This window comes from Bufo gargarizans, chromosome 6 (genome assembly GCF_014858855.1).
Source record: "Bufo gargarizans isolate SCDJY-AF-19 chromosome 6, ASM1485885v1, whole genome shotgun sequence".
NCBI classification, from domain to species: domain Eukaryota; kingdom Metazoa; phylum Chordata; class Amphibia; order Anura; family Bufonidae; genus Bufo; species Bufo gargarizans.
This window is the reverse complement of record NC_058085.1, coordinates 99,526,802-99,546,051: the sequence shown is the minus strand read 5'-3', so window position 1 is coordinate 99,546,051 and position 19,250 is coordinate 99,526,802. Positions and strand designations below refer to the sequence as shown.

At 39.9% G+C, this 19,250-nt stretch overlaps 1 protein-coding gene across 1 annotated transcript in view; it reads right to left on the bottom strand.

Moving 5' to 3' along the window:
* Positions 1-15,251, bottom strand: part of LOC122941987 (olfactory receptor 11L1-like) — a 72,464-nt gene extending 57,213 nt beyond the window's left edge. The window contains exon 1 of the mRNA XM_044299483.1: positions 14,336-15,251. Within this exon, the coding sequence (XP_044155418.1) occupies positions 14,336-15,251 (916 nt within the window). The remainder of the gene's footprint in view (positions 1-14,335) is intronic.
* Between the last annotated feature and the right edge of the window lie 3,999 nt (positions 15,252-19,250).

Here is a 19,250-nt window from a genome sequence, read left to right as displayed (position 1 = left end):
CTAGGACTGCTGCAACGCCACTGCCACAGAGGACCCCCAGAAATGGCAGATGGGTTACTGTAGGTTCTGGAAGACTTAGAGTGGTGGATAGAAGACATGTCCCACAGTCGGTGATTCTCCAAAATTCATTTGCAGCACTCTCAGAATGTAAGGACAGCATGGATATGGACTCAAGCACAGAGGGTGAGAAACCATTGACTCCTATGTCTAATGTATGCAAGACTGCAGCCAAGGACAAAAAAGATAAAGTGAAGTCTCAAAGGAAGCAGCTGTTGCTGGGTGATTCAATCATAAGAAGTGTGGAGCTTAAAGAAAATTTTTTTATTTGTTTTTTAACCCCTCCAGCGCTATTTTACTATGCATTCTGTATTCAGAATGCTATTATTTAACCAAACATGGTTATAAGGGAAAATAATAATGATCGGGTCTTCATCCCGATCGTCTCCTAGCAACTGTGCTTGAAAATCGCACTGCATCCACACTTGCTTGCGGATACTTGCGATTTTCACGCAACCCCATTAACTTCTATGGGGCCTGCGTTGCGTGAAAAACGCACAAAAAGGAGCATGCTGCGATTTTCACGCAACGCACAAGTGATGCGTGAAAATCACGGCTCATGTGAACAGCCCCATAGAAATAAATGGGTCGGTATTCAGTGCGGGTTTAATGCGTTCAACTCACGCATCGCATCCGCGCGGAATACTCGCCCGTCGTGAAAGGGGCCTTACACATGATGTAAGAACGAGTGGGTGAATGCAGCTCTGGATGTGAGTGGTGCCTAAAAACATGGTATGGGCACAGCTCTGAGTAGGAGTATGAGGAGCATGGTATAAAGCAGCCATATAAATGCAATCTGAAAGTGAGCAGAGTATAAATGTAATGCAACAGCGGACGCATGAACGCAGCTCTAGTAGTGAATGGCGTATAGGACAAAATGTAAATGCAGACACACGGACGTAGCTTTGAAGGTAAAAATCCTAACCATGATCATTTGACCATAAGCGCTATTCTATTATACCTTGCTGCACTAAGGCTACTTTCACACCTGCGCTTTCCCTTTCCGCTATTGAGATCCGTCATAAGATCTCAATAGCGGGGGAAAATGCATCAGTTTTCTCCCCATTCATTGTCAATGGGGACAAAGCTGAACTGAACGAAATGGAATGCACCAGAATGCATTCCGTTCCATTTGGCTGCGTCCCCATCGCTTGCAGCGTTTTTTTTGCCCAGCATGGGATGCGGAGCAAGACAGATCCGTCATGAAACACAATGTAAGTCAATGGTGCCGGATCCATTTTCTCAGACACAAAATAAAACTGATCCGCACCCCACTGACTTACAATGGTTTTAGTGACGGATCCACCTTGGCTATTTTAGAGATAATACAACCGGACCCGTTCATAATGGATGCAGCCGGTTGTATTATCAAGACAGAAGCATTTTTTGCTGATCCATGACGGATCCAGCAAAAACGCAGATGTGAAAGTAGCCTAATTGGGGTAAAAAGTGTTCTAATACTACAGATTTTAGGTTGTTTGCATTCTGTGATACATAAATAATTCCATTAATCCTTGATTCTCTTATTAGGGTGAAACTGAGGTCCGATACTACAGATTTTAGGGGTTTGCATTCTTTTATATATGATTCAATCTGTTATTTCGTTGATTGTGTAATTGGGGTGAAGTTGCGGCTTGATACTACAAATTTTAGGGTGTTTACGTTGTTTTATATATAATTCAATCTGTTAATCCTTGATTGTCTAATTGGGGTGAAATTGCAGCCTGATACTACAGATTTTACGGTGCTCACGTTCTATTATACATAAATATGTCCATTAATCCCTAATTGTGTTATTGGGGTGAAATTGCGGCCTGAGACTACTTTTAGGGTACTTTCACACTAGCGTTTTTCTTTTCCGGCACTGAGTTCCGTCAAAAGGGCTCAATGCTGGAAAAGAACTGATCAGTTATATCCCCATGTATATAACTAGCATGCTACTGTTTTATCTCCGGCGGAAAAAAAATGAAGACATGCCTGAATTATTTTTTTCCATAGGAAGTATTAGTGCCGGATCCGGCATTCAAAATACCGGAATGCCGGATCCATTCTTCTGGTCTGCGCATGTGCAGACTGAAAAAAAGGCATAAAAAAATGTATGCCTGATCTGTTTTGCCGGATGACACCGGAAAGACGATCCGTCTTTCCGGTGTCATCCGGCAAAACAGATCAGGCATAAATTCTTTTAAATGCATTTTTCTGACTGATCAGGAATTTTTAAGACTGATCAGGACCCTGATCATTCTTGCAAATGCCATCAGTTGGCATACGTTTTGCCGGATCACTCTGCCGCAAGTGTGAAAGTAGCCTTAGGGATTAAGTATATCCCTAAATGTGTAATACAGATGAAATTGCAACCTGATACTACAGATTTTAGGGTGCTCACATTCCCTTATATATAAGTATATCCATTAATCCCTATATGTATAATTGGGGGGAAATTGCGGCCTGATAATACAGATTTTATGGTGCTTACATTCAGACCTCACACTCTGATGCCACCTTGATGACTCACAGTCACGCTGCATCCATTATGAATGGATCCGGTTGTATTACCTCTAAAATAGCCAAGGTGGATGGTCACTAAAACAATTGTAAGTCAGTGGGGTGCTGATCAGTTTTATTTTGTGTCTGACTTACATTGTGTGTCATGACTAGGGTTGAGCGAACCCGAACTGTAAAGCTAGGATTTTTGGACCCCGAACATTTCCGTAAAAGTTCGGGTTCGGTGTTCAGCGCTTTCTTGGCGCTTTTTGAAAGGCTGCAGAGTAGCCAATCAACAAGCGGTTAACTGTCTGACCTTAGAAGCCATCACAGCAATGCCTACTAATGTTACAGTTACAAGTGTAGGGAGAGGATGCTGCTGGACTAGTGGAAGGTGGAAACAATACAAAAAAAAAGGTAAGATTTAAATTGACAAATTTTGATTTATTTATTTTTTCTCCTCTTTAAAATGGCAGACTTGGTTCAGTGCAGGAATTGTTGTGCATTTATTTCATGTTCCACTCTTTGGAGATTCGGATGCTGTCAGATCTGTAGACAGTTCTCCTTACTGCAGCAGGAAATTGCATTTTTGAAATCTGAGATATTTAAATTATCTGTTAAACAAACTCCAGCTAGGACTGCTGCAACGCCACTGCCACAGAGGACCCCCAGAAATGGCAGATGGGTTACTGTAGGTTCTGGAAGACTTAGAGTGGTGGATAGAAGACATGTCCCACAGTCGGTGATTCTCCAAAATTCATTTGCAGCACTCTCAGAATGTAAGGACAGCATGGATATGGACTCAAGCACAGAGGGTGAGAAACCATTGACTCCTATGTCTAATGTATGCAAGACTGCAGCCAAGGACAAAAAAGATAAAGTGAAGTCTCAAAGGAAGCTGCTGTTGCTGGGTGATTCAATCATAAGAAGTGTGGAGCTTAAAGAAAATGGTTTTGTGAGATGTCTCCCTGGGGCTACTGCTAGAAGAGATAGAAGACGTATTATTAATATTGTTAAGCAAGCAAAGCAGGAAGGGGACGTGGATGTTCTTGTCCATCTAGGGACAAATGACCTGGCTTGCAATGAAGTGTCAGAGGTGAAAAAATCTTTTATCACACTTGGTAATGACGTACAGGATTTTGCATCCACCATTTCATTTTCTGAAGTTCTGCCTGTGCATAATGTTCAGAATGATAGGCAGAGGCGCATAAAGGAGTTCAACATATGGCTTGGTAAATGGTGTCAAGAGCAAGGATTTGGCTTTGTTTCTCATAATAGCTCTACTTGGAATAGAAAGGAACTGTACAAAAAAGATGGTTTGCATCTTTCTCTCAAAGGAACAAATGTACTTAGTGAACAACTCCAAGAATTTGCGAAAGAGTATTTAAACTAGGAAGGGGGGGGCAAAAGAGTGAAAATAAAAGAGTCCAATTGCCCCCCGAAACAATGCCAGAACAGGTCAGAAGCACAGAGGGTAAGAAATGATAAGCTCCGAGTCCTCTCTACAAATGCTCGCAGTTTAGGTAAAAAAAATCTATGAACTTGGGTCAATAATGGCATCTGAGAATGTAGATTTAGTGGCTGTTACGGAGACATGGTTTAATGAAAGAAATGACTGGGACATAACCATACCAGGGTACTCTTTATACAGAAGAGACAGAGAAGGCAAGAAAGGAGGAGGAGCGGCCCTGTATGTGAAAGATAGCATTAAATCTAACCTAATACAAGTTGGTGAGGCCAACATAGAGTCAGTTTGGGTTACGTTGCAGTTTGCTAATCATGCAGTAACTCGTGTAGGTGTGATATATAGACCACCTGATCAAGTTAAAGAACTAGATGATCTACTAGTTGAAGAAATAGCTAAAATGACAATGAAAGGAGAAGTTATCATTTTGGGAGATTTCAATCTTCCAGATATAAACTGGAAAACCAAAATAGCAAGTTCTACCAGGAGTACAGATATTCTAAATTCCCTACTGGGGTTATCCCTACAACAAATGGTTGAGGAGCCAACCCGGAGGGAGGCCATTTTGGATTTGATATTCACAAATGGGGATTCGGTATATGATGTCATTGTAGGCGAAACCTTGGGATCTAGTGATCACCAGTCAGTGTGGTTTAATATAAGAACTGTGAAAGAGTCCCACCACACAAAAACAAAAGTTTTAGATTTTAGAAAAACAGACTTTTCAAAAATGAAATTAGTCATAAATGAGTCCTTATCAGACTGGAACGGATTACATGGAGTCCAGGAGAAATGGGACTACTTAAAAGGTGCATTATTGAAGGCAACAGAAAATTGCATTAGACTTGTCAGTAAAAGCAAAAAAAGGAAGAGACCACTGTGGTACTCAGCAGAAGTGGCCCAAATCATTAAAAATAAAAAGCTAGCATTTTGTAATTATAAAAAAACCCAGAGCAATGAAGATAAGGAAATCTACAAGATTAGGCAGAAAGAGGCCAAGCAAGTTATAAGAACTTCTAAAGCTCAGGCAGAAGAAAAACTAGCTCAGTCTATGAAAAAAGGGGATAAGACATTCTTCAGATATATAAATGAAAAAAGGAAATTAAAACAAGGAATAACTAAATTAAAAATAAAGGACGGAAGGTATGTAGAAGAGAATAAAGGGCTAGCCGACTGCCTTAATGAATACTTCTGTTCAGTTTTTACAAAAGAAAAAGAAGGAGAAGGACCTCCACTAGAAAGGATGACTATTAAATCGTTTGATGCATGTGTCTTTACAGAGGAAGATGTTCTAAGTTTGCTGTCTAAAGTGAAGACAAATAAGTCACAGGGGCCTGATGAGATACACCCAAAATTATTAAAAGAGCTTAGTGGTGAGCTGGCAAAACCGTTAACAGATTTATTTAACCAATCATTAGTAACAGGAGTCGTCCCGGAAGATTGGAAATTGGCAAATGTCGTGCCCATTCACAAGAAAGGTAGTAGGGAGGAATCGAGCAACTATAGACCAGTGAGTCTGACATCAATAGTAGGCAAATTAATGGAAACCCTATTAAAGGATAGGATTGTGGAACATCTAAAATCCCATGGATTGCAAGATGAAAAACAGCATGGGTTTACTTCAGGGAGATCATGTCAAACAAATCTTATAGATTTTTTTGACTGGGTGACTAAAATAATAGACGGTGGAGGTGCAGTAGACATCGCATATCTAGATTTTAGTAAGGCTTTTGACACTGTCCCACATAGAAGACTTATCAATAAACTGCAGTCATTGAGCATGGACTCCCATATTTATGAGTGGATTAGGCAGTGGCTGAGTGACAGACAACAGAGGGTTGTAGTCAATGGAGAACATTCAAAACAAGGTCATGTTACCAGTGGGATTCCAAAGGGATCTGTACTGGGACCAATTTTGTTTAATATCTTCATAAGTGATATTGCAAAAGGCCTCGATGGTAAGGTTTGTCTTTTTGCTGATGACACAAAGATATGTAACAGGGTTGATGTTCCTGGAGGGAAACGCCAAATGGAAAAGGATTTAGGAAAACTAGAAGAATGGTCAGAACTCTGGCAACTGAAATTTAATGTGGATAAGTGCAAGATAATGCACCTGGGGCGTAAAAACCCAAGGGCAGAATATAGAATATTTGACACAGTCCTGACCTCAGTATCTGAGGAAAGGGATTTAGGAGTAATTATTTCAGAAGACTTAAAGGTGGGAAGACAATGTAATAAAGCAGCACGAAATGCCAGCAGAATGCTTGGATGTATAGGGAGAGGTATAAGCAGTAGAAAGAGTGAAGTTCTTATGCCGCTGTACAGATCACTGGTGAGACCTCACTTGGAGTATTGTGCGCAGTACTGGAGGCCATATCTCCAGAAGGATAGTGATACTCTAGAGAGAGTTCAGAGAAGAGCTACTAAACTAGTACATGGATTGCAGGATAAAACTTACCAGGAAAGGTTAAAAGACCTTAATATGTATAGCTTGGAAGAAAGAAGAGACCGAGGGGATATGATAGAAACTTTTAAATACATAAAGGGAATCAACTCGGTAAAGGAGGAGAGCATATTTAAAAGAAGAAAAACTACCACAAGAGGACACCATTTTAAATTAGAGGGGCAAAGGTTTAAAAGTAATATAAGGAAGTATTACTTTACTGAGAGAGTAGTGGATGCATGGAATAGCCTTCCTGCAGAAGTGGTAGCTGCAAATACAGTGAAGGAGTTTAAGCATGCATGGGATAGGCATAAGGCTATCCTTCATATAAGATAGGGCCAGGGACTATTCATAGGATTCAGATATATTGGGCAGACTAGATGGGCCAAATGGTTCTTATCTGCTGACACATTCTATGTTTCTATGTTTCTATGATTTCAGGGAGAGAATAGGAGAGAATCTAATAGTTGTGTGGGTGCAGTTGTGTTCTGTTAGTCAGGTGGGTGGCGGCGGCAGCCATTTTATGCAAGCTCTGTGCACCAGCACTGCATCTGAGCTTTTGGGACATTGCAAATCACCTTCTTTTTTTTAAAACTACATCTTGATTAGTCAGTGTGCAATTTAAGCTAGAAATACACCCATCATTTTCTGGGGTTTGAAAAACACACTTTTTTTTTCTTCAAAAAACAGTATTTTCCAGATCTGCAAGTGTTAAATTCAAGTTTAATATATACAGCTTTCCTATTCTGTTACCAAAAAAACACTTTTTTGGCAATCTACAACATCTTGATTAGTCAGTGTGCAATTTAAGCTAGAAATACACCCATCATTTTCTGGGGTTTGAAAAACACACTTTTTTGACAAAAAACACTATTTTCAGGCCTTGCAGCATCATGCACGTGTGACATTACAGGCTTATATACTGCTGTCAAATTCAGTTGTTAAACAAACACTCGTTTGGGCACAAAAAATTTTGTTGGCAGCCTTTAATGCAGATGTCATTGTGAGATGCACCCTAAATACATTTGGGTTACATTCAGAGATTTTAAATACCACCATTAGGTGCACCAATATTGAATTCAGGCCTACACTGGTTCAGGCCCTGTGAGATACCCCCTCTGCATACAGGGGTTTGATTCAGGCATTTGAAATACAGCCATTTAATATACCTCCATTTTGTGCAAAGAAATATTTAATTTAGGCCTACACTGGTTCAGACCGTGTGAGATACACCCTCTACATACAGGGGTTTGATTCAGGCATTTGAAATACCGCCATTTGGTGCACCAATATTGAATTCAGGCCTACACTGGTTCAGTCCCTGTGAGATACCCCCTCTACATACAGGGGTTTGATTCAGGCATTAGAAATACCGCCATTCGAAATACAGCCATTTTGGGCAAAGAAATATTTCATTCAGGCCTACATTGGTTCAGACCGTGTGAGATACCCCCTCTACATACAGGGGTTTGAATAAGGCATTTGAAATACCGCCATTTGGTGCACCAATATTGAATTCAGGCCTACACTGGTTCAGGCCCTGTGAGATACCCCCTCTACATACAGAGGTTTGATTCAGGCATTTGAAATACAGCCATTTGAAATACCTCCATTTTGTGCAAAGAAATATTAAATTTAGGCCTACACTGGTTCAGGCCCTGTGAGATACCCCCTCTACATACAGAGGTTTGATTCAGCCATTCGAAATACAGCCATTTTGGGCAAAGAAATATTTAATTTAAGGAGAAATGTAGACAAGTGAGGGGCACTCCGTATGGGAATGGAGACAGCAAATAGATAATGGCTAAATATTATTTAATCGGATATATCATAAAAAGTCACATCAAACAGTAAAAACATCCATACAATACAATAAAATAAATACCCAATGGATAGGGGCCCTGCTCTCCTGGTATTCTGACCCCGGCTTCTCCTGACTATTCTCTGCTTGCTCCATTTGTACTTTGTAGCTTTCCTGGTATTGACTCGCTCCGTTCACGTTCTGTTGTTTGTCTGTCTGTCATCCCTGCACTTAGTTCAAGCTAGGGATTGCCGTCCAGTTGTCCCCTGTCATTAGGACTCGTGAGGCAAGTAGGCAGTGCCAGGGGTAAGGGTGGAGCGCAGTGGTCACTTCCCTCCCCCCTGTGTGTGTGTGTATGCGACCGTTACATTTATATATATCTGTATATTTTTAAATATATCTGTATATGTGTGTGTGCAATTGTATATATCATTGGCCCCTATCAGGACTGCCCACTATGCAAATTATGTATACATATACGCTCGTTCTGTTTTTGTTTTTATTTGTGTAAATTCACACACCTGTCCGTCACTATATTTGATATACAACTTTATACATTCAATCCATATCCCTTCCTTCACTATTTTAAATTATTTATTTTAAATTATTCATTACATTGTATATGTGTTCTATGGGGGATAAACACCACCCACCATGTCTATTAACTGTATCTCAGGGATCTTTCTCATGTCACCCGGTTTATATATATGTATTTATATTTATTTATATACAAACCGGATTCCAAAAAAGTTGGGACACTATACAAATCGTGAATAAAAACTGAATGCAATGATGTGGAGATGCCAACTTCTAATATTTTATTCAGAATAGAACATAAATCACGGAACAAAAGTTTAAACTGAGAAAATGTACCATTTTAAGGGAAAAATATGTTGAATCAGAATTTCATGGTGTCAACAAATCCCCAAAAAGTTGGGACAAGGCCATTTTCACCACTGTGTGGCATCTCCCCTTCTTCTTACAACACACAACAGACGTCTGGGGACCGAGGAGACCAGTTTCTCAAGTTTAGAAATAGGAATGCTCTCCCATTCTTGTCTAATACAGGCCTCTAACTGTTCAATCGTCTTGGGCCTTCTTTGTTGCACCTTCCTCTTTATGATGCGCCAAATGTTCTCTATAGGTGAAAGATCTGGACTGCAGACTGGCCATTTCAGTACCCGGATCCTTCTCCTACGCAGCCATGATGTTGTGATTGATGCAGAATGTGGTCTGGCATTATCTTGTTGAAAAATGCAGGGTCTTCCCTGAAGGAGATGACGTCTGGGTGGGAGCATATGTTGTTCTAGAACCTGAATATATTTTTCTGCATTGATGGTGCCTTTCCAGACATGCAAGCTGCCATGCCACACGCACTCATGCAACCCCATACCATCAGAGATGCAGGCTTCTGAACTGAGCGTTGATAACAACTTGGGTTGTCCTTGTCCTCTTTGGTCCGGATGACATGGCGTCCCAGATTTCCAAAAAGAACTTTGAATCGTGGCTCGTCTGACCACAGAACAGTCTTCCATTTTGCCACACTCCACTTTAAATGATCCCTGGCCCAGTGAAAACGCCTGATCTTGGATCTTGCTTAGAAATGGCTTCTTCTTTGCACTGTAGAGTTTCAGCTGGCAACGGCGGATGGCACGGTGGTTTGTGTTCACTGACAATGGTTTCTGGAAGTATTCCTGAGCCCATTCTGTGATTTCCTTTACAGTAGCATTCCTGTTTGTGGTGCAGTGTCGTTTAAGGGCCCGGAGATCACGGGCATCCAGTATAGTTTTACGGCCTTGACCCTTACGCACAGAGATTGTTCTAGATTCTCTGAATCTTCGGATGATGTTATGCACAGTTGATGATGATAGATGCAAAGTCTTTGCAATTTTTCGCTGGGTAACACCTTTCTGATATTGCTCCACTATCTTTCTGCGCAACATTGTGGGAATTGGTGATCCTCTACCCATCTTGGCTTCTGAGAGACACTGCCACTCTGAGAAGCTCTTTTTATACCCAATCATGTTGCCAATTGACCTAATTAGTGTTAACTGGTCTTCCAGCTCTTCGTTTTGTTTTTTCAGCCTCTTATTGCTACTTGTCCCAACTTTTTGGGGATTTGTTGACACCGTGAAAATTTGAATCAACGTATTTTTCCTTTAAAATGATACATTAACTCGGATTAAACGTTTGATCTGTCATCTATGTTCTATTACAAATAAAATATTGACATTTGCCATCTCCACATCATTGCATTCAGTTTTTATTCACAATTTGTTTAGTGTCCCAACTTTTTTGGAATCCGGCTTTGTGTATATATATATATATATTTATATCCTTTTTCGTCCCATATGTCTTCCCTTCATCCCATATGTCTTCTATTACCCCTAATATTTATTATCCCATATTAGCCATCCCGTATATACTTTTACTATCCCTCAATTTTATGCCCTTTTATCCTTTGCTAATACATTCTTTTCTCCTTCCAGCAGCACACATACCCTTGTCATGTGACTACACAGTACCACCCCTCCGTGCTGCCGGCCAGTCATTTTAAGTGCACAACTACTGATAACCCCGCCCCCCGAACGTGCGCTCCATTATGCGTTCCACAGGACGCCACTGCATCTTCACCCTGTAGTAATACCTCCCCCAGCCACGTCCGCTCGGCCTCAGCCGCCTGCACCGAGTCCGCCCCCTTATCCATGCGTTCCACCAAGCGTTCCACCCATCTAAGCGCCCCATTTCCCCACCTGCCCTCGGCCACCACTAAGTATTCAAGGCTCCACTCCACCCCTCTACACACTTCACTACTATGACCATTACTTACATTTATTTTATTTTCATTGTATTCATCATCATTTGAACTGTCATTTTAATTGACCACTTCCGCCCTTTGGAACGCAATTTGCGTTCCACCGACCGGAAGTGACACCACACCACTTCCGTTTTCGGTATTTTTGGCACCAATTTGTCAATTAAACCACCAATTGGACTGTGTATTTATAGACCTGACTTGCTACAGAGATAACTATAGCCACTTGCTCCTGATGAAGGGGGAATCTTGATCCCCGAAACGTGTTGAGCCACATATCTTCTAATAAAGGTGATTTGATCAGAAGCACACTGCCTTGCTGCCATCATTCACTGAGACTCTACAGACGATCCTGGCCAGGGGGGAATCGTCACAGGTGTTTTATGCTTATCCTGCTGACGACCCCCCAGTGAAGTAAGTGCCTCACTGGATGTTTTCTCAACCATTTTATTCCTTGTTTTTAAACTTTTTTTTTTAACCTTTGCCTTCAACCTTCTGCGTAAACCGCAAGCAGGGAGCTCATTTTACTTTACCTGCCTATCGGTCTCAAACTAACTTTGTACACTATTTTATTTAAAGTTTTTTACCTATCTGTATAATATGCTAGTACTATAGCACCAGGATACCATATTCTTGACCTATTTTGAGTTCATTTTTTCATTCGGTTTGGCACCTTTTGTACCTTCCCCCATTACCCTTGTTTTTTGTTTTTCGAAATTTACATCACCAGGGATGAAACCCAGCGTCTGATGATGTCTATGAGTTCTAGACTTCAGGCTGTAATTGACTGCAAAGGATTTGCAACCAAGTATTAAAAAGTGAAAGTTTGATTTATGATTATTATTATGTCCTATTACTTTTGGTCCCTTAACAAGTGGGGGGCACATATGCAAACTGTTGTAATTCCTACACCGTTCACCTGATTTGGATGTAAATACCCTCAAATTAAAGCTGACAGTCTGCAGTTAAAGCACATTCTTGTTTGTTTCATTTCAAATCCATTGTGGTGGTGGTGTATAGAGCCAAAAATGTTAAAATTGTGTTGATATCCCAATATTTATGGACCTGACTGTACTTTAGTTCATGTACTTCAACCTTTCTGCCATCTTAATGTTTATATAATTTCTCAAAGGTTCAATTGTTTTCCAGAAGTTGGTTTAGTTTGCAGTGAGCGTTGGCAATATGCACTCATATGGAGGAGGTTTAATAATAGTCCGTTGCCAACAATCTCCACACTTATTATATGATTCCAATATCTGACATCCACTTATAACATGTGGGAATAGTATTAGACATCCACCTTGCTGCGTCTTATTTATATCCAGGACACGCTCTCCATTCCATCATATAAGCTATAACACCACGCAACAACAAAAAACTTTGTCTGCTACTGGGGGCTTTTTTACTATGGGGAGGCATTATGGGGCCCCTTGTTATTACTGTGGTACTATGAGAAACATTATTACTATTGGGGGCACTATGGGGGAATTATTATTATTGGGCACACACTACAGGGAGTGCAGAATTATTAGGCAAATTAGTATTTTGACCACATCATCCTCTTTATCCATGTTGTCTTACTCCAAGCTGTATAGGCTCAAAAGCCTACTACCAATTAAGCATATTAGGTGATGTGCATCTCTGTAATGAGAAGGGGTGTGGTCTAATGACATCAACACCCTATATCAGGTGTGCATAATTATTAGGCAACTTCCTTTCCTTTGGCAAAATGGGTCAAAAGAAGGACTTGACAGGCTCAGAAAAGTCAAAAATAGTGAGATATCTTGCAGAGGGATGCAGCACTCTTAAAATTGCAAAGCTTCTGAAGCGTGATCATCGAACAATCAAGCCTTTCATTCAAAATAGTCAACAGGGTCGCAAGAAGCGTGTGGAAAAACCAAGGCGCAAAATAACTGCCCATGAACTGAGAAAAGTCAAGCGTGCAGCTGCCAAGATGCCACTTGCCACCAGTTTGGCCATATTTCAGAGCTGCAACATCACTGGAGTGCCCAAAAGCACAAGGTGTGCAATACTCAGAGACATGGCCAAGGTAAGAAAGGCTGAAAGACGACCACCACTGAACAAGACACACAAGCTGAAACGTCAAGACTGGGCCAAGAAATATCTCAAGACTGGTTTTTCAAAGGTTTTATGGACTGATGAAATGAGAGTGAGTCTTGATGGGCCAGATGGATGGGCCCGTGGCTGGATTGGTAAAGGGCAGAGAGCTCCAGTCCGACTCAGACGCCAGCAAGGTGGAGGTGGAGTACTGGTTTGGGCTGGTATCATCAAAGATGAGCTTGTGGGGCCTTTTCGGGTTGAGGATGGAGTCAAGCTCAACTCCCAGTCCTACTGCCAGTTTCTGGAAGACACCTTCTTCAAGCAGTGGTACAGGAAGAAGTCTGCATCCTTCAAGAAAAACATGATTTTCATGCAGGACAATGCTCCATCACACGCGTCCAAGTACTCCACAGCGTGGCTGGCAAGAAAGGGTATAAAAGAAGAAAATCTAATAACATGGCCTCCTTGTTCACCTGATCTGAACCCCATTGAGAACCTGTGGTCCATCATCAAATGTGAGATTTACAAGGAGGGAAAACAGTACACCTCTCTGAACAGTGTCTGGGAGGCTGTGGTTGCTGCTGCACGCAATGTTGATGGTGAACAGATCAAAACACTGACAGAATCCATGGATGGCAGGCTTTTGAGTGTCCTTGCAAAGAAAGGTGGCTATATTGGTCACTGATTTGTTTTTGTTTTGTTTTTGAATGTCAGAAATGTATATTTGTGAATGTTGAGATGTTATATTGGTTTCACTGGTAAAAATAAATAATTGAAATGGGTATATATTAGTTTTTTGTTAAGTTGCCTAATAATTATGCACAGTAATAGTCACCTGCACACACAGATATCCCCCTAAAATAGCTAAAACTAAAAACAAACTAAAAACTACTTCCAAAAATATTCAGCTTTGATATTAATGAGTTTTTTGGGTTCATTGAGAACATGGTTGTTGTTCAATAATAAAATTAATCCTCAAAAATACAACTTGCCTAATAATTCTGCACTCCCTGTACTAACAGGTGTACTTTGGGTGATCATTATTATTTGTCACTAATAATAATGAGGGTATTTTGGAAGAGAATCATTGCTATCGTCATCACTGAGGCCATTGAATGGCTGCAGATGTGCATGTGGACAAAGACAGGACATCACAATTCTGGACAGCCCCTTTAAGGAATTAGTGATTTATAAAAAAATGTTTTTGACCCACCATTTTTTTGACCGCCACCTTTATGTCCTGGTTTCTGAGGCTATATATTATGGGGTTTAGCAAGGGGGTAAATAAAGTATGTAATAGGGAAACAATTTTATTAATGAGTGAGGAATGTCCTACAGATGGGATCATGTATTTTGCTATTAGTGTCCCATAAAATGTGACCACAACAATAAGATGAGAACTGCAGGTAGAGAAGGCTTTTTGTTTGCCAGTTGTAGATGGTATCTTGAGTATGTTGAGGAAGATATAAACATAGGTCACAATGATAAAGCCACAAGGAAGGATAAATAGTGGCATAGAAAACAGAAAGACTTCCAGTTCTACCATAGAAGTGTCTGAACAGGAAAGTTTCAGAACAGGAGAAATGTCGCAGAAGAAATGGTCAATGATGTTGTCATAACAAAAAATAAAATTCAATATAGGCATGACTCCTGAAAGATTAACAGTCAGACCTAACAGCCATGGCCACAGTGACAGACAGATCTGGAGCTTGAAGTCCATGATACTAGAGTATCGTAAGGGGTTGCAGATGGCCAAGTAACGATCATAGGACATTACAGAGAGAAGGAAACATTCTGTAAAGGTTGAACCGCTAAAGAAGTATAATTGGGTGATACAGGCGATGTAACTAATTTTTTTCCCTCCAAACAAAATGGCATCAAGCATGTTAGGAACAATGTTTGATGAAATCACAAGATCAGAAAAGGAAAGATGACAAAGCAAATAATACATGGGGGAGTGGAGCTTGCTGTTGACTGAAAAAAGGACAATGAGCACAAGGTTTCCTATAACTGTAAAAATAAAAATGATCAAGAACAAAATAAATAACACAATATTAAAGCTGTGAAGGTTTCCGAAAGCTAAAAGAATGAATTCCGTCACTCTTGTCTGGTTCATTGTAGACATGGTGTTTGGTTAAGGCACTAGTATATCATGTATTCCAGGCAAAGTTGGAGATGTTATGCAGTTCAGAGAAAACCAAAAAAGTTGCAATTAGTAAAGAACTCTATGCATTCAGTTAGCATAAAACAATGTTAAAAAAAATATAGGGAGACATTTATTAGTGGCATACGAAATTATTTTCATAAAAATGTTTTATAACAAATTGCCGCTTTCCCACCCACATTTCAAAACTGAAGCGAGTGGGATAAAAATGCTAAAATTTGCACAAATTAGCCCAAAAAGTCCCAAATGCTTCAGTTTGTGACTTTTTGAAGCCAGAATTCTGGAGTAAAGACATTGTAAATCAGGGCCTTTGTCTTTATTCACACCAGAAAACAGATACAGTAAATCTAAAATCAAATCATGAGAAAGAATGACGTCAGTAAGGATGCAAGCACTTTTACATTAGTTATTTTTGGAAATTGTCCTGTGTCAACTGTAAGCGCAGCTTTGCAGATTATAGCTATATAAGTGGATAACTGTAGCCTCTCTCTTCTATTCATTTTTCAATGACAGCTGGGTTGTGGAATTGCCTTCTAATATACGTACCTCAAAATTAAGTTGGGCCTAATAAAGATATAAATTAATAGATTCTGGTGGAACATAATTTCATTTATTATTAAAGCAAGCTATATACAGACTATGGGGCACATTAGACGCCAGTCTTAATAAAGCCCCATAGCTGGCGGGGGATCCGCCGAAGTTAAGAAGAGGCGCTGGCCTCTCCATATCTTTGGCACATCCAGCGCTAGTTCTAAATGTAAGACAGCTTCTTAGCTGTCTGACATTTAGACCATTTTCTACAACTAAAACAGGTGTAGAAAATGGTGAAAGAGACGGGCCTGGCGGCCAGTCCCCTTCCCTGCACACAATTTTAGACCTGGCATAAGCGGGTATATAGTAGATGACCCCTTACATTATTTTATTTCGATTAATAGAAGTCCTTGTCTAAGTACTGTCCCAATGATTAATGTGATTTCACCCAGTATCTAGTAAGATAAGGCTCTACCACTGTTTAGATTGAGGTAATAAATCACTTGCAAGATGTTAGCAGCCTCCTCATCTTCTCTCCATAAACTTTTGTTTGTGAAGCAGGAGACAGAGATAGATTGCTAGTGAAGGCTGAGTGAAGGGAAAGAGGAGGAAAGCAGTCTGGGAAGCATTATTCTTTAATAAGCTATACTACAAAGTTTATTAAAGTCAACTGTACTATTCATTTCTACAAATGTGTTCATAACTATAGGTACACTTCAACAATTCTGTTATATCTTAGGCTGCCCATACGCAATTAGAAAACTAATTAAAACTAGGTGTGCATTTTAAAAAGAAGATATGTAGAATCTGTCCTTTATATTATCTCTCCCTTTACAATCCACTCCTGGTTTTAGCTTCAAAACTGCATCTCAGAACCTCAATAAAACCAGATTGTGTACAGGCAGCCTTATGATTATTGTATTCCTTATTTTGCAATGCTCATTTTTGCAGATTTACTGTATAAGGTTATATAAATTTTGAGACCCAAAAATATGTAATTTATAACCTGAATGAATCACTACTTGCGTGTCATTATGGATAGTAAACTAAATTATGGCATGCAGCACTAGCCTGCTTCATGCAAAGCTGACATGATATAGTAATGTATTAGTCAATGCATGGTTTTAAAAAATGTGAAAACTACATTAATATGTTAATACAAATTATAGAAGATCTCAGTTAACAGAAAAAGATTTCTTTAGCTACAGTAAATATATTTCACCTATAGTAGAGAATGCATAGTGGTGATATTTTTATTAATATGTAAATGGTATCTATAAAATCAATACAATAATTTATTTCAGATAGAAGCCACATAAAGAACACAGGGTCATTGCTTGAGTTTAGGAAAAAGTTGGGCACAGACAGGGTTGGTTGACGGGAATAGCAACAGAGGAGCAACAAATGATTTAACAGTTATGTAATCTTAATTTGTTATTTTTCACCATTCCAATCCTGTACCCTGCTTTTTTCTCATTTCAGACAACCCCTATAGGCCTCATGCAGGTATATCTGGTTTTTAGTATGTATAATGCATATGATGTATATGGATTCATTGTATAATATTTTTATGGTGGCAATTCATTGGTAGGAATTTGGTCACTATCAGTGATCTGTATGGTGCTTGATACCTTTTCTGCCCTTCTTAATCCCAGGAGAAGACAGTCTACCAGTATTTCTTCTTTTTTTTTTTTATCTTTATTTTTAATTCAATATTTTTAGTATTATTACGCTTTTAAGGTATATGTATGTCCTATACTTGGCCACAAAATGTGGACCACAGACCCATTGATGTTAATCGGTCTGCAAAGAATCCAAATCCGCAATTTGTGGACCACATGTTTTATTAAGGCTGAATTTAATGTGACTGGAGTAGACTATTCCTTGGTAATACAGCATACATTTCAGATATGTAATTGAGAAATTAAACTGCACTCGAACAAGCAATTAGACACAACCTTGAGTCAGTAGTCTACATTAATACCAGTAACCCTGAATATTAACTTTTAGTATGTCAAATGTTTTCGTAACTTTATTTACACTTACAGCCACTGCTGTGGGAGCAAGCTCATTAACGTGATAGTACATGATACCTTAAAGGCTATGAACACCTTCAGAGGCAATTTTTGTTTATGATTGGCCTTTACAAAAAAATATTGAGCCATTCTGTCACAAAGAGTTTAGTGTTTTTCTAGCTGTGTGACTGGTACTTTCACTTTGTGTTGGTCATCTAATAAACCTTATCTCTAAACTACTAAGATGTCATAAACACTTATTTAAGCAACATTCTTATCAGTAAGATAAGAACTGAGCTATAATGGAGTGTTTATACTGTAAAGAGATCAGAGCCTGTTAGCTTCTCAAATGATGGAAAATCCACAGGATGCAACTACAGCATCTCAGCTCTGTACACAAAAAAGGATTCCATATTTTGAATAAAGACCAAATGAAAAAATGAATTTTTGCTCAAAATAAGTACAATGCTATAATTTAAAAAAATTGCCCCCAAAGGTGTACATAGCCTTTAAGGGATATCTTATGTCTAAATTCAGAAGCAATACTTTTCTTTTTGAACTATCACGTTAATGAGCTTGCTCCCACAGCAGTGGCTGTAAGTATAAATAAAGTAACGAAAACATTTGGCATCCTAAAAGTTAATATTCAGGGTTACTGGTATTAATGTAGACTACTGACTCAAGGTTGTGTCTAATTGCTTGTTCGAGTCAGTTTGATTTCTCAATGACATACCTGAAATGTATGCTGCATAAAATCAACTAGTATTACCAAGGAAGGAACAGGAAGCACAAGCCCTTGGCAGATGCCGATGCAAAACTGGACTGACCTGACCCTCCCGGTTCCCCCCAAACGGACTGCCCACGCCTTACCAGCGCCATTACCCTCATCCACAACCCAATGTCCTTGTGGTCCCACAGAATGCTAGGGCGTACCGCCTTCCTCTGTCTAAATTGCTTGTCATACCTGAGCCAACCAGAACCCCCATAGACCCTATAAGCCTCCCCTATTGCATCCAAATAGCAGAAAAGTGCCGAACAACATTCCAGCGACTTTTCCCCAATCACGCTTGCTAAAATGCTGAATGCCTGCAGCCAATTCGCGAAAGTGTCCGGGATCAAACGATACCAACGCTTTTCCTCATCCTCTTTTTTTACCCTCGTCCTTCTTACTCCTATCTAAATTAAAACGCTCTAAGGGAAGAAGAGAAAAAATATCCACATACTCTGATTTCCAAATCCTCTCCCGTACCTCCTGCTTTAAAGGCACACCTAATGGGCCTTCAAAGCAGACATACACTTCCCCTCTCGCCACCTAGGCCTGTGAACCCCGCAGCTGATGATCCTGATTCCTGCCGCTCATCACTGGACCCCATAGATGCATTTCTTCTGGACGTCGTCACACCGCTGACTAACC